This window comes from Heterodontus francisci, chromosome 2 (assembly GCF_036365525.1).
Source record: "Heterodontus francisci isolate sHetFra1 chromosome 2, sHetFra1.hap1, whole genome shotgun sequence".
NCBI lineage: Eukaryota > Metazoa > Chordata > Chondrichthyes > Heterodontiformes > Heterodontidae > Heterodontus > Heterodontus francisci.
The window spans coordinates 175352238-175367400 of record NC_090372.1 but is presented as its reverse complement, the minus strand read 5'-3'; the positions used below and the strand labels follow the sequence as shown (position 1 = coordinate 175367400).

The 15163-nt window shown below is 45.0% G+C and overlaps 1 protein-coding gene across 5 annotated transcripts in view; it reads left to right on the top strand.

Annotated features, from left to right (window-relative positions):
- Positions 1-15163, top strand: part of LOC137348651 (protein adenylyltransferase SelO-like) — a 96382-nt gene that overhangs the window by 43481 nt on the left and 37738 nt on the right. For all 5 annotated transcript variants that reach the window (XM_068013934.1, XM_068013927.1, XM_068013921.1 and 2 more), the window contains 4 exons: positions 1946-2015; positions 2159-2231; positions 10971-11054; positions 11844-11973. In XM_068013934.1, the coding sequence (XP_067870035.1) occupies positions 1946-2015; positions 2159-2231; positions 10971-11054; positions 11844-11973 (357 nt within the window). The remainder of the gene's footprint in view (positions 1-1945; positions 2016-2158; positions 2232-10970; positions 11055-11843; positions 11974-15163) is intronic.

The following is a 15163-nucleotide window of genomic DNA, read 5'->3' as shown; positions in this document are numbered from 1 at the left end:
ATGTACTTCCCTCTCCATAACCTTCCTTAAGCAGCAGTGGACAACCGGGCAATGTTACAGATATTGCCTGCTCTAGCCTGGAAGAATCTGATGCAAAGAAATTCATGGCCACTGTCACTTTCACAGCCATTGGCAGTACTATCTTTGCCCTACTCCGAGACTGCAGGTCCATCTGTTGGAGGTGGATGATTTTCATGAGCACCTCATTTGTAAAACGAAGACGACGTACACGCTGTTCCTAGCTTTGGTTGAGATTAAGAGAAATGCTCTCAAAAGACCCCGAGTGAATAGGGCCTCCTGCTGAGACCCTTTCACCCCCTCCTCCTCCTGAGAGCAGCTTCCCCTCTTCTGTGCTGCCGCTGCTCAATCTCCCTCTCATGATGCAGGCCAAGTCGATCGGTAACTACAGCACCTGTGACTGCGAGCAAGTGGTCTGACCAGAACTCTTGAAGTCGGAACCAAGGCCTTCTCCACGTGCAGTACCACTCCCTGTTGACATCACCAACTTTAAATAACTCTGCAACCCACCAAGCATTTATCAAACCCAGGCACAGCCAGTAGAAATTAATCAGCAAGTAACCTAAGAGTATTTGATGATCCCTTTAAATAACACTGGTGGGGGCCCTTACTGTTGCTGAATACATGTTCAGCTGTTTATGTGAAGGCATTAGCTGGAGCAGTGAGGTCAAAAATGGCAGCGCTGGCATCAAATCAGCATTACTTGCTGACTAATGTCACAATTTTACTACTCCTGGCACGCACTCCTAATGCCTGTGCTACTGACCTTCCCAAATGGCATCTGACGCAGGCCATTTGTAAGTGTGTACGGATGCTATTTTGGAACCAAATCTGCACCTGTAGCACTGAAACTACAGGCGCTATGTAGCCAAATTTTGCAGCCACTGAATTTCACATGTCAACATTGCATTATATACAATGATTCGAAGTATAAAAGTCTTAATATTACAGACACTGGTAAAACATTTTACTATTTTACAACAGATTTTATAAGCTAAGTGAAGAACACAATAATTTTCCTAACTGTTGTAGTTTTTACTTTTACTTCTGCTAATTTTACTTTTTAAATACACCTTAGTCATTTAAGCCTGGCTTAAATGGTCTGTCAAAGTGTTTTAGATTTTTAGATTTAGATTTAGAGATACAGCACTGAAACAGGCCCTTCGGCCCACCGAGTCTGTGCCGACCATTAACCACCCATTTATACTAATCCTGCACTAATCCCATATTCCTACCACATCCTCACCTGTCCCTATATTCCCCTACCACCTACCTATACTGGGGGCAATTTATAATGGCCAATTTACCTATCAACCTGCAAGTCTTTTGGCTGTGGGAGGAAACCGGAGCACCCGGAGGAAACCCACGCAGACACAGGGAGAACTTGCAAACTCCGCACAGGCAGTACCCAGAATTGAACCTGGGTCGCTGGAGCTATGAGGCTGTGGTGCTAACCACTGCGCCACTGTGCTGCCCAGTGCGCCACTGTGCCATCATTATTTTGCCATCAACTGAAGAGATTTTCCAATGTACTCATTAATGTATTAAAGGGATGGACTTTTCTCATCCCTGGCTTTCCTTATGTTCTTATAATTGCACTGAGTTATTTCATTGAATCATGGAATAGTACAGCACAGAAGGAGGCCATTCGTCCCATTGAACTGTGCTGGCATTTTTTTTTAAGTTAGTTTCACTTCCTAGCTATTTCCCTATATCCCTGCAACTTTTTTGTCCTTCAAGTAGTTATCCAATTTCCTTTTGAAGGCTACTAGTGAATCTGTTTGCACCACTCTGTCAGTCAGCACGGTCCATATTCTAACCACTCATTTGCCTGTGTACAAACACTTATTTATTGCTGAATTCATGTGCTTTATCACAATCAGTTTCACTCTTGTGGCATTCATTTACATTTTTCCTTTTCCCTTAGGAAACTGGTGGATTTTATTATAAAACAACATTTTCCTTTGATAAATACAACCAGTTCAAACAGATTTCTGGTATGTTTCAAGATTAATATTTTCACGATATATTTTTAGAATTTGTACAATTTATGTACCATTTAACCAAAATGTTATATTTTCCTGCTTTCTTGTCAGAAATTAGTTACAAATTTTACTGAGTTGGCATTTTAATATTACAGGATTTTTTCTCTCAAGTTGTGACTGATACTTCATACCTCATCGCACATTGGATGTCAGTCGGATTTGCACATGGTATGACTTAGAAACAGTGCTCAAGGCAATTTAATAAGGAAGCACTAATTTGACACTCGAAAGATCCAAGATGTCCAAGTTGTATAGCTTTAGGTGTAAATAAAATACTATTGGGATTACTGATGTTCTGCTGTGAGAAATGCTAAAGGTTTCATGTAGCAGAACATGGTTGTACGAACATTTTCTCCTCTTCTGACTCCTTAAGTACATTATTAAATTCCTGAAAATTGGACTTGCCATTTGCGCTGCTATTTATTTTCACTCTCAGTGCCAGCACCATTAAGAAGGCAAGATATTCAATTTATTTTTCACGGTGGTACCTGAGTTAGCAGCTCCCTGCTGAGCTCCTTTTCTTTGCAGCTCCATCTGTGAGCATTCACAGCCATCCTTAGGCTACTCTTTCCTGCTGCTTGAGACACCCCTCCCTCCTAAACATGGGTGTATATTAACTTAATCTGAAATTTAGAACCACCTCCTCCAGGCCACATGCCACAACCTTTCGTCTGCTCTGACCTTCACCAGGGTCCTGCTTTGACCATTGGGACTCTATTCCCACTTGATCTCTTGACTCCTTTGCTGCAAGAAACTGCCTCTGCTGGACCACCCAAAAGTATTTAAAACAAAAAAGGAACAAAATGTTCCTATTTCACAGCTCCCAAAAATCTGCTGAGCTCCAGTGCCAAACCTCCTCTGTATTTCTTGCCTTTCAACATTTCTTGATATCTGCAGCAAAGCTCTTCATGCCATTGACTTGATGTTGCAGTCCTTGTCTCTCGATTCCCAAACTCTCTCTACTTCTCCAGCCAATATTTCTCTGCTGATTCTGTACTCAGATCTTCCCATGAGGCACCTACAATTTCAGGTTCATCCTTTTGTCCTGGCCCAGTCTACTGCATGTAACTTCTCTGTCTTTTGCAGACTATGAAGCAGGTGGTGGTGACAGTTACTAGCTTCTAGACTTCCTTACAGACCTTGGATCTCCTCTAACTTCTCAAAGAACTTTCTGACCAGCTCATAGACCTCCGATTCCCCCTGACCTCTTCACAAACTGCAGATCTTCTCATAGACTTCCTTACAAACCTTGGATCTTTTGTGACCTCCCTGTAGACCTCAGATCTTCTCAAGATGATTTTGGTTTTTGATTTTGATCTTTGATTTTACCAAGAATAGCTTTCTTCATCCTTCAGAGCTGTTCCATGTATTTATTGACAAATTCTGCACTCCCACATCACTTCTTATTTGAAGGCAAAACGCTAGGCTCATCTGTGAACAAACTGGCTGCCAGTTCCTTGGAAATAGAGATTAATCTTATTATCTTTGTTCATTCATGAGTTTCACACTAATTGGTTTATTTTCTGTGATTTTTAAACTGACCTCCCCCCCACCACCTCAACCACCACCTCCCACCAAAAAATTCAGATAGAATCAGTGTTTTATATTGCAGAAAAGAGTTACTGGGAATAAATGGATTTTGAATATCCCACAACTTAAATTTTAAAAGAAAGTGTCAATATACAAAGTGAACGAAATGCACATAATTGTGTAGGTTTGAATTATTCCCCTCTGTTACCTGGAATAAGCTTGATGCAGAAACCTCGGGCTGAATTTAGTGAACCCCTTGTGGATCCCGACGGCGGACCCGGAAATGTACACCATTCCCACTAGTCGCGTGGGCTGATGGCTCACCATGATCGTAGGGTGGGCAGCCACTTTACATAATGGAGCTGCGTGGCCTGGCCAATCATGTGGCAAGGGCGGGATGCGAGATGCCAAATACAGCATCAGATGACTCCGGAGCAGGTGTTGTACCATACTTAAAGCTCTGCTTGCCTTGCTGCCTTAGACTGATTTGCAACTTGCTGTTCACTATGGAGACTGGTGTTGGAGTGACTCCCTGGATTCCGCCTGCGCCACCACCCCCCTCCAAAGAGACGGCCATGCACGATGGCAGAGGCAAGACACAGGCTGGCCCCACGGTTCAGCGATGACTTCCTCGAGATTCTCCTCCAGGATGCAAGGGAAAGTTGGGAGGTCCTGTTCCCCAGCAATGGCAGGAAGAGGTCTTCCCGCCTGACCAAGCAAGCCTGGATGGAGATAGCTGAGGAGGTGAGCACCCCTCGACATGGATACAGTGCCGCAAGAGGGTCAACGACTTCCTTCGTTCTGCCAAGGTGACTGCTTCATAACGCACTCTATTTTTCAGGATTGCAAGTAGCTACGCAAGAGGAAGCGGGACATGGGGATAGAGGCACTACAACTGAGATGGCAGAGGTGTTTAGGCATCACCTCATCCTGACAGATGCATGGCTGCATTCAGCTACAGGCCACCTTTCACAGATCACCCCCATAAACCTCCATGAGAGCATATGGGGAGCATGAGCTATATGTGATATCCCAGTAGGGGATGAGGGGCTGCCACTAGCAAACTGTCATGTTGGCCTCTCTGCAACTATCTCCCACTTTCCACTTGCAGGACAAGAGGGATCATAACAAGAGGGAGACATTCCGGACTGGCAGAGGCATCCCAGATCTTGGCCTTTCTCCACAGCGAGGAGGAGGCAATAGAATTAGTGGGGACCCAGGGCGGCCGCTCCATATCTGATGGAGAAACTGGAGTATCTGCGCAAGAGAGTGAGGATTGTCTTTCATTGACATACAGTTCACTTTTGGAGACACACATCATGCGTGGCTGGCATGACCAGATCTGCACAGCCTAGTCCACACGTATTTGTGTTCTATCATGCAGGTTGGCGTCCGCAGGACACTTGAGCAGAAGGGGGACAGCCGTCAACCTCTGAGAAGGAACCGCAGTCAGAGGAAGCACTGTCCCATGACTCTGCTGCACCCTCCACCAGGGCAGATACTTTCACCTCGACGGGTTTCCTTTGGCTGTTGTTACCACTGAGGCCAGTTCAGTCCCATTACTCCACCGGTCACAGCATATTATTAAAGTTTCCCACCTACTGGAAGATTAGCCAAATTAATCATTTTTTACACCCCCCAGAATAAAATGCACCAAAACAAATCTTTAAACAGCAACAAATTAACTATTTATTAATAAACTAAATCTTAAACAATATTGAAATAAATCTATGTCTGAAAAGACTTTATAACTTTGTATTCCTACTGACCCTCATGCACACACACATACATTCAAAAACCAGTGGCTAACCAGTTTTAAAAATGATGTTTTAAATTAGAGCTGTTTTTTAGGAATAAATAATTAGCTGGGTTGTAAGTCCTGGTGGGTTATGTTCCCGGCTCAGTGAGGGGTCCCAGCGTTGAATCATCAGATGCCACTCGAAGTCTCCAGGCGAGTTTGATGAACAGTCTGTAATGGATAGGCGTTCAAGGCACTTCAGCTGCAGTAGGCATCACACCGATCTTTCAACAAGGAGTATAACAACAGGTCTATTTAAATTTTGAATTAGCAGTCTATCAGTGGAAACTTTACTGAGAATTCCAGAAACACGAAAGGCAACAGAAAGTCACTCCTGAGGCAGAGACTTCTTAGAGACTGGAAATAAAAAAGGAATTTGTTACCTCCAGCAATGCAAAGATTCCTTTCCAGTGTTCTTTTCCTCTTTAGGCGACACGCAGCCTGTAGGCCAATGTAGATTTTCTGCTGAGAGAGAGAGACAAATCCTTCCTTCAAGGAGAGCACGATTCGCTGGTCTGCCAGATCAAACCAGTTCTAGCCAGTCTTTACACTCTGTCAAACTGATACAGTACGGCATGTGATCACTCTCTCTCACTGCTGCCTAGGAAACAGGCTTGCAGCTTGCACACACTGTTCCCAGAGGGACAAACAACTCTCAGTCACAAAGGCACACAGGCCCCCCTGAGTTTTTAAACAACAAAAAATAAACACTTCCGTTACACTGTAGAATCAGGATCACAAGCTGATGCTCGAGCATCTGGCTGAGGCTGAGACAGCTAAGGTCTCTGACAGTCAGAGGACGGTAGGTGGCCAGATCCATGTTGAGCCCCAGGATGATGATGAGCCTCTGGTGTCAACAGCACAGAGCATTCTGGAGTTTCAGGAGAGAGGCAAGGCAACGTCTGGCAGAGATGCCAGAGGCAATGTGCAGTCATGAGCGGATGATGGAAGCATCTATCCATGCCATGAGTACTGCTATGGCTCAGGCATGTGAGCGCATGGCTTCTTCTATTGAGATATCGGCAACCCTCATGGAGAGCCAGATCCCACAAATGCATGAAGGCCTACACACCATCGCCTTGGCCATGAGCTCACGCAGCAGTGGCAAGGCGAGAGAAGGACCAGGCTCCTGGAGTCTTCTCCAGCTCCTTATCCTTCTCTGGTGAGCAGGGAGGTTTAAGTGAACCTTGAAAGAGAGGAGGAGAGGCTAACCTCCACATCTGGGGGCTCCCTTCAGGGCGCTCTGAGTGTGGACAGCGGCTCCTCAGCCCCTCCACCAGTGAGCCCAGCTCCAGTAGTCGCAACGCCCGAGGAGAGTCCTATACAGGAAACCTTCAGGCAGCTGGGGCCCTCCAGGTCTCAGGTAGCCAGAGAGTGTCCGCTGAAGTCATCACAGACCAAGGGGCAGCCTGCCTCCAGCACTGCTGGTAGTGCTGGGGTCACACCTTGTAGAAGCACTCATTAGTGTATAAAGAAAAGAACCTCGAGACACTTGGGGTTTCACAGGTATTTGAAATTTGATATCTGCTTCATCATATGAAATTCATTTGTTCTTGCAATTAACCTTCGTTATGTAAATGTGGTTATTCTATTGTGCATTAATTGTGAGCTGCTGACTTAATCCTTCCCCCTGAGTGGATGGCAATGTAAGCACAGCCCTCATTTGACTTGACTCTCCCATGGTTATAGCGCATGGTTCAGCTGGGCGCTAGGCACGGAACACAGTAGAAATGAGACGACAGACTGTATGCATTGAGATGAGTCTTTATTGTTTTTACTCTGAGTCGCCATCACGGTGGCTGGAAGCGGGTAAGTATGAGATTATCTCTTGCCTCCTTGGCCTGTCGCTCAATCTGCCTGGCCTCCGGTGCAACGGCTTCAACATCCAGTGCTGCCTGCTCATTTCCCTCTCTGGGTCTTCCTTGTAGGTGGAGAATTGTCATTCAGTCATGTCCTTGTCATGCAAGGCCTCGTGTCTCTGCAGTGTTATATTGTGCAGAGCACAGCAGACCACAACGATACACGAGACCCTCGCTGGGGCATACTATAGGGCCCCTCCGGATTGATCTAGGCAACCGAATCTCATCTCATCTTCAACAGCCCAGTACCTGCTCGATGAACGCTTGGGTGGAGCCACAGCAGATCATAGAATGTTAGAATCTTAGAACGTTTATGGCACAGAAAGAGGCCACTTGGCCTATCATGTCTGTGCCGGCCAAAAAACAATCCACCCAGTCTAATCACACCTTTCAGATTTGGTCCGTAGCCCTGCAGATTACGGCACTTGAGGTGCATATCCAGACATCTTTTGAATGAGTTGAGGATTTCTGCCTCAACTCCTCTTTCAGGCAGTGAGTTCCAGGCCTCAACCACCCTTTGGGTGATGGAAAATTATGGTCAGACCTTCCACTATTTCCTTTCTTGCTTCTTTTAATAGCCTGGGGTACATTTCATCCGGCCCTGGTGATTTATCAACTTTCAAGGATGCTAATCCCATTAATACTTCCTCTCTCCCTATGTTTATCACATCCTTAACTACAATATCTGCATCATCCCGCTCTTTTGTGAAGACAGACACAAAGTATTCATAAGAACAATACCAACATCTTCTGCCCCTACACATAGGTTACCTTTTAGGTCATTTAACGGCCCTACTCTTTCTGTAGTTATCCTCTTGCTCTTAATGTATTGATAAAGTATCTTTGGGTTCACCTTGATTTTGCTTGCTAATATTCTTCCATGCTCTGTCTTTGCTTTCCTAATTTCCTTTTTGATTTCACTCCTCCACTTTCTATACTCCTCTCGGCTTTCTGTTGAGTTCTCAGTGTCGGACATAAGCTTTCCTTTTCTGCCTTATCTTACCCTGTACGCTCCTTGACATCCATGGGGCTCTAGATTTGGCTGTCCCACCCTTTTTCTTTGTGGGAACATGGTTACTCTGCACCCCTTGAATCTCCGCTTTGAATGCCTCCCACTGCTCTGACACTGATTTACCTTCAAGTAGCTGTTTCCAGCCCACTTTCGCTAAATCACGCCTCAGTTTAGTAAGATTGCCCTATCCCCATTTGAGAACTCTTAATTCCTATTCTATCCTTGTCTTTTTTCATAATTATGTTAAAACTGACTGAATTATGATCACTACCACCAAATTGCTCTCTCACTGCCACTTCTTCCACCTGCCCATCTTCATTTCCTAACATTAAGTCTAAAACAGTGCTCTCTCTTGTTGGACTTCCTAAATACAGGGCAAAAAGGTTCTCCTGAATGCACCTCAAGAATTCTGCTGCCTTAATTTCTTTCACACTCAAACTATCCCACTTAATATTGGGGTAGTTAAAATCCCCTACAATTACTGCCCTATTGTTGTTGCACTTCTCAGAGATTTGCCTCCGTATCTGCTCCTCTATCTCCCTCTGACTGTTTGGGGGTTTATAGTAAACACCCAGTAGTGTGATTGCCCCATTTTTGTTCCTTAGCTTGTTCCATATGGCCTCATTTGATGAACCTTCCTACATATCATCCCCCCTCACAGCTCTAATTGTTCCTTTGGCCAAAATCGCCACTCCCCTTTTTCTTATTCCTCTCCCTATCTGTGTACTGTTCCTCTGCTGCATTGTGAGGGTTCCTCACAGATGTGAGTAGCCATGTTTTCAGTGGCTATCCCTTGTCCCTGTGAATCCATCCCTGAAGACAATCGGGGGTGGGGGTGGAGGGGGTGTGCCTGAAAGGCTGTGGAACCTGGGACTGTTGAAGTACGTAGGCATCATGGCTGCTTCCTGGGAAGTGGGCACACATCTGCAGGAAACGCTTTTGGTGGTCAGACCAGTTGCACGTTGATGGAATGGAAGCCTTCCTGTTGATTAAGATGGCTGGCTAGTCCATAGGAGCCTTGATGGGCACATGCGTGCAATCTATCATGCCTTGCACCTGGGGAATCCAGTGATGGCCCCGAATCCAATGGCCCTCTCGGCCTGACTGTCAGGATCAGTCCGGTAGCGCACATAGTCGCCAGCCCTCTTGAACAGGGCATTGGTCACCTCCTTGATGCAGCAGTGGGCTGCTGCCTGGGAGACCCCAACATACGTTCCCGGTGAATCCTTGGAATGATCTAGACATGTAAAAGTTTAGTGATCTTCAGGGCCACTGGCATAGTGTGACCCCCCACATCCCATAGGTGGCTACTTGTCCTGCAGCAGGGCACATATGTCCATGACAGCCTCCCTGGAGAGCCATAGTCATCGCTGACAATGCCACTCGGACATTTGGAGGTAGCTGATTCGAGTCCAGCACACTCTCTAGTGTAGGTGGGCCCTTCTTGGCATGGCTAGCTGCTGCTGCTGTTGTCTTGGAGCTTCACAGGCAGGTACAGGTACTTCCTGTCCCTCCCTCCGTCGGAGACGCTGCATCACACCATAGGGTGTATGAGACCTATGCCAGGTGATCAGTGGACCTCGAGAGCACTGTCGATGCAGAGACGACCCTGGCTTGGCAACTGTGCCTTTCCTACTTCTCCTGGCAGGTTCTCTGATGGCCCTCAGTGCCCACCCTTGCTGATAGTCGACTTTCCCATTCAGCAGTATGGGCTCCCAACCCTCTCACCCAGCAGTTTGGATATGCAATACAGCCACCCAAAACCAATTTCCCCCCCATCCCCCCCACCGCCTTGCAGACAATCTGAGACCCTGCTCAGCCGGCACTCCAGCCCGAGACCCTGCTCAGCCGGCATTCCCAAGACCACTACGCCCCTTGCAGGCCAGCTGAGACCACGATTCCCCTTCCCCCCCCCCCCCCCCCCCCCCCCCCCCGCCTGCAGAGTGCGCAGCACTGTACACCGACAGTGGCCTCCACACCCCCCCCCCCCCCCTTCCCCTGTTCGCTTTTGGTCATGGCTGCTATCCATTGCAGCACTGACAGCTTGCCTCAGTGCTGCCAACTTTCAATGGCTGGAAATCCGAAGGCATGTAAGGGCTGCCCACTGTCCACTTAATTCCAAGCCCCCCATTGAATCACGATGAATTAGATGCTAATGTATTAAAACTAAGTATTCAGCTATTTAAATTGCATTCCCGTCGTGTCGTGGTGGTGTTGCCACCTTGGTGCTTTCCTGCCGCTGTTTAAATCCGGAATCGACATCACAACATTGGATTTCCAGGCCGGAGCTTCCAATGCAATTCTCTGACCTCCCACGCCACCATTCCTGCTCCAAACACCCGCACTAAATTCAGCCCCTCAACTGCAGTCAATTTTTAAACTGTTCACTATAACTGGATATATCACACTGGGCCAAAGTATTTTATTTCTATCATTGTGGGTTTAGTGAGCTGGCAGTTACTTCCACCATAGTTTTATTTTCCAATGCTGTTCTTAATCAGGGCCACATAAAAACTGCCTGATGTGACTCACCCTCTGATTTCCTCCTCCTGTAGGGTAGAACTGTTTGCAGCTTCTTCTGATGGCATGTTGTATAAGCATGAATCTGTGTGATGATTTTAAAACGACGACTCTAGTATGTGTGTGAGAATCTGTTCCTTTCCTTTATTTCCATTGATCAATATTTTTCTGTTTTTTCTGTATTTCAGGTGTGTGTAACACAGACAACTTCAGTATACTCTCTGTTACAATAGATTATGGTCCATTTGGCTTTATGGATTTCTATGATCCTAGTAAGTTTTTTTTTTCCTCTGGAAAACATCTATTAAAACTGCACTTTGAATAGCATAGTGCAACTTTTGTGAGGCTGCATGCCATCAGCAGGGCCTCACACACAGCTGGCTCATATAAAAAGAAATTGCAGCTGAGCTGTCTTGCAAAACATATTGTTGCATATTTCACATTATTTAAAAATGATATACATCTAGGCTGGGACAGCAGTAAGGGTACTACAATTGGTCTTGCTGTCCTCGACTAGGTAGGGAAAAATTAGTTAGGACTCTCATTCCTGATTGCTATCCAATGATCACAAGTGCGCAATATCATGTATGTTAGCATATTGGTTGTGGATAGAACTGGCCTAAGCTGTGTTGTTCTTCCCCCTCCCTGCCCCACCCCCACCTCACTTTATGAGTGCAACTCACTGTCTTAGTCAAGCATGTGGAATGGTCACTTAGGTATATACCAGAGGGCTGTCACTGAATGCAAAATTGTTCTCCAGTGAGTCATTGCCTATGCAGAATTGTTGTCCAGTATGAAGCATTGCCTTCAGGAAAGGAAATAAGAATGATGAGTTCAACAAATTTATTTGAAGAGTGAATGCTGCAAATTATAGTTGGGGGTGGGGGTGGGAATTATACATTGAATGAACTCACCACGTGCTGTGCTATAAGGCCAAGGGAGCATTTGTTTTTTTTCATCTTAATGTGTTTTTAGAAAAAGGGGGAAAAAGTGTTCTTTTACTATTTAATTCTGTTCCTATTAATAGCCATGTAAACAAATTCCAATGTTTCCTGAACTAGATTTTGTGCCAAATACATCTGACGATGAAGGTCGGTACAAGATAGGGAACCAAGCCAATGTTGGGAGATATAATCTCGACAAACTGCGGAATGCTCTGAATCCTTTATTGGACCCTAAGCAACAGCTGTTGTGAGTAGAACTTACAGTCATCATTATTCTGTGCCAGCTGACTTCCTAATGTATCCAGCACAGGGTCTAGTTTGTTTTCCTAGCCATAATAAAATGAACTGGAATTAACCAGTATTTTCTAGTTTGAAAATTAAGCGCCAAGAAGTGTTTACACAAAGTATTTCCTCTACTGTGAACTGGGAATTATAATTAGGAGCAATCTTAGTCCTGTTTATTCTGAAACATGTAATGAAAGGGTAATTGCGAATTAATGGATTGTTGCCCTGGAATAAAACCATACCATTTGGGTTTATATCTTATATTCAATATCAACAACAACTTGCATTTATTGTAGTAAATATTCCAAGTTGCTTCACAGGACAGTGAGACATAGAAAGAAATATGAGGCTAGGTGACCAAAAGCTTGGCCAAATAGGTAGTTTTTAAAGAGGAGAGAGAGGTGAAGTTTAGGGAAGGAATTCCAGAGTTTGAGGCCCAGGCAGCAGATGGCATGGCTGTCATTGGTGGACCAAATGAAATTGAGGATGTGCAAGAGGCCAGAATTCAGTGCAAAGATCAGTGAAAAACATTCTTTTAATGATAATGTAGCTCTAGCTTTCTCAAAAATTTAAATTAGATTATTTTACTCAAAAGAATTACTAAGATTATTTGTAGCTCTTTTTCTTATCATGTTTAGTCTGGACTTTGACATCAGATCGAATTTGAATTTCTTTCAGTTTAACTCTCTGCACACACCTGGGACACATCTCCCAGAATCTTTTGGAGACCATTTGTCCTCCACGCCATGATTGTTTGAGAAGTTAGCATACTTAAGTATAATTTTAGTTTAGAGATACAGCACTGAAACAGGCCCTTCGGCCCACCGAGTCTGTGCCGACCATCAACCACCCATTTATACTAATCCTACACTAATCCCATATTCCTACTACATCCCCACCTGTCCCTATATATTTCCCTACCACCTACCTATACTCGGGGCAATTTATAATAGCCAATTAACCTATCAACCTGCAAGTCTTTGGCATGTGGGAGGAAACCGGAGCACCCGGAGGAAACCCACGCAGACACAGGGAGAACTTGCAAACTCCGCACAGGCAGTACCCAGAATCGAACCCGGGTCCCTGGAGCTGTGAGGCTGCGGTGCTATCCACTGCGCCACTGTGCCGATAATTTTGAGTGAACTGATTTCTTAACTGAACTCTCATTAAACTATATGCTCCATGATCGTGTTCTTTATCCCAAGTAACCAAATGCAGATGTTTATAAAACACATGTTTTGAAATACTTTTCTACTTGAGTACCCAAATCTGTAATGATGATCTACTAAGTACTGTGTTATTAAACTTACAGTTCCTCTTTCCTGCAATGTTTTAAATGAGTGAAATATACTGCCTATTATGGTTTAAACTTTAAAGAGTAGCATGGCTCAACCACATGCTTTTTTTACCAAGTGAGCCATCACAAGCTCACTTACTCCGTTAATAGCTCCAGTCTTCTGTTTGTTTTTGATGAAGAATTGTAAATGTTCTTGGTCTGACTGTGTACATTTTTCAGAACCATCTTATAACTCATAAATGTTCTGATAAACAGATGGATGTTTACAGTACTAGAATAATGGTCTTTATTCCACAAGTTATACATTTTTAACTTAGTAGATTTTGTGCAAGTTTCCCAGTATGCTTGTTAACAGTTACTTCTGTATTTATGTTCTTCCTGTTATTGTGGATGGTTTCAGTTTTTATTTTAAAATAATTTTGGACTGTCTTTTGCGCTCATCAAGATGGGAAAGTAACTTTTGCTAATAATGCCAAATCATTCACATATGACTTGAAGGATAGGGTCCAGATCTGAGAACTTCTATCTTAAGTACCTTCCTACTGACCTATGTCCTGCGAACCCGACTCCAGTTCACTGGCCAGAGAGTCCCTTATGTTCAAGTACGGTTAATCACACCAATAAATAAATAAATTTAAATAATTCATTTTTTTATTTAGCATCAGATTTCTCCATGTACATAAATCTCACTTCTGGTGGCTTAGTTCAGCAAAAGGCCCGCATATAAAAGAGCAGTTTACATACACAACAGCAGTATCGCCAAAAAAAGGGCTAAATTTTAATCATGCCATGCGTTCCTCGGCGATGCACTTTCAACTCAGTAGCCTTCCGACACGGAAGGGCTGCCGAAGAGCCCCCGTGATATTTCGTGTGGGGGCTCATTTAAATAGTGGGGGCGGTGTAGCAGCCCCCGATGAGGTGTAGGGGCGGCCGGCAACGGCATCCGCTGCCACCAAGTAGGAGCAGGCGCCATTTTTAAAGGGCTTCAAGCCCTTCAGTTACATTGGAAAATTTAACGGTCTCGATCTCCAGGAATTAAAAATAAAATGTTATGTCAGGCATCAATCAGGTGTCCCACCCCCCCCCCCCAATGGATAAATCATACATTAGTTGCCCTCTACCGCCATGATAAAACAATATTAGTATCACAAACTTCCCTCCCCTGACTTTTGTTCCCTTTGAACCTCAACCCCTTCTCACCATTCCCACAGCCAATAATAAATGTTTTCCCCGCTCCCCCACCTCTCCCGCCCTGAAAATTTTATTCCTCCCACACCCCCTCGCCGTGCCAGGTTCTCGCCTTGGAACTCTGTGCGTAGTTCCAAAGGCGCGCGAAGGCCGAAGGGAGGTCGTAAAATCGGCGTGAGACGTCCGCCACCTGCAGGTAAGTTTATTAGCATCTCATTTATGTTAATTTGAATATGCAGATGAAGGGCCCGCCACTTGGCGTCAGGGGGGCCGCACCGAGGTTCCCCTGCTGCCGGTAATATGCGACGGGCCCTTCTCAACATCGTGGGTTGAGGCGGGCCTCTCTCCACAAAATTTTACCAGCCCCACACTGCGACCCACGGCATCAAGGAGCCGGTAAAATTCAGACCATATTGTCTGAATTTTCTCCTGCTAAGGTTTCATTTCCTATTCAGGGTTCACCGGCTTCTAAGGGTTCATCCAGAGGTTTGGTTTACGTCCACTACTAATTTGCAGCTAAGTCCTCTCATCCTGCAACATCACCTCATTCTTAAATTTGTACCATCTTAGTAAACTGTCTTTTTTCCTGTCACTTTCATATCACTAAGCTTGTTCTAGGTTGAGTCCCTTTGTGCTTCAAGTAGTCAATTGTAGTCTGGAAATGGCC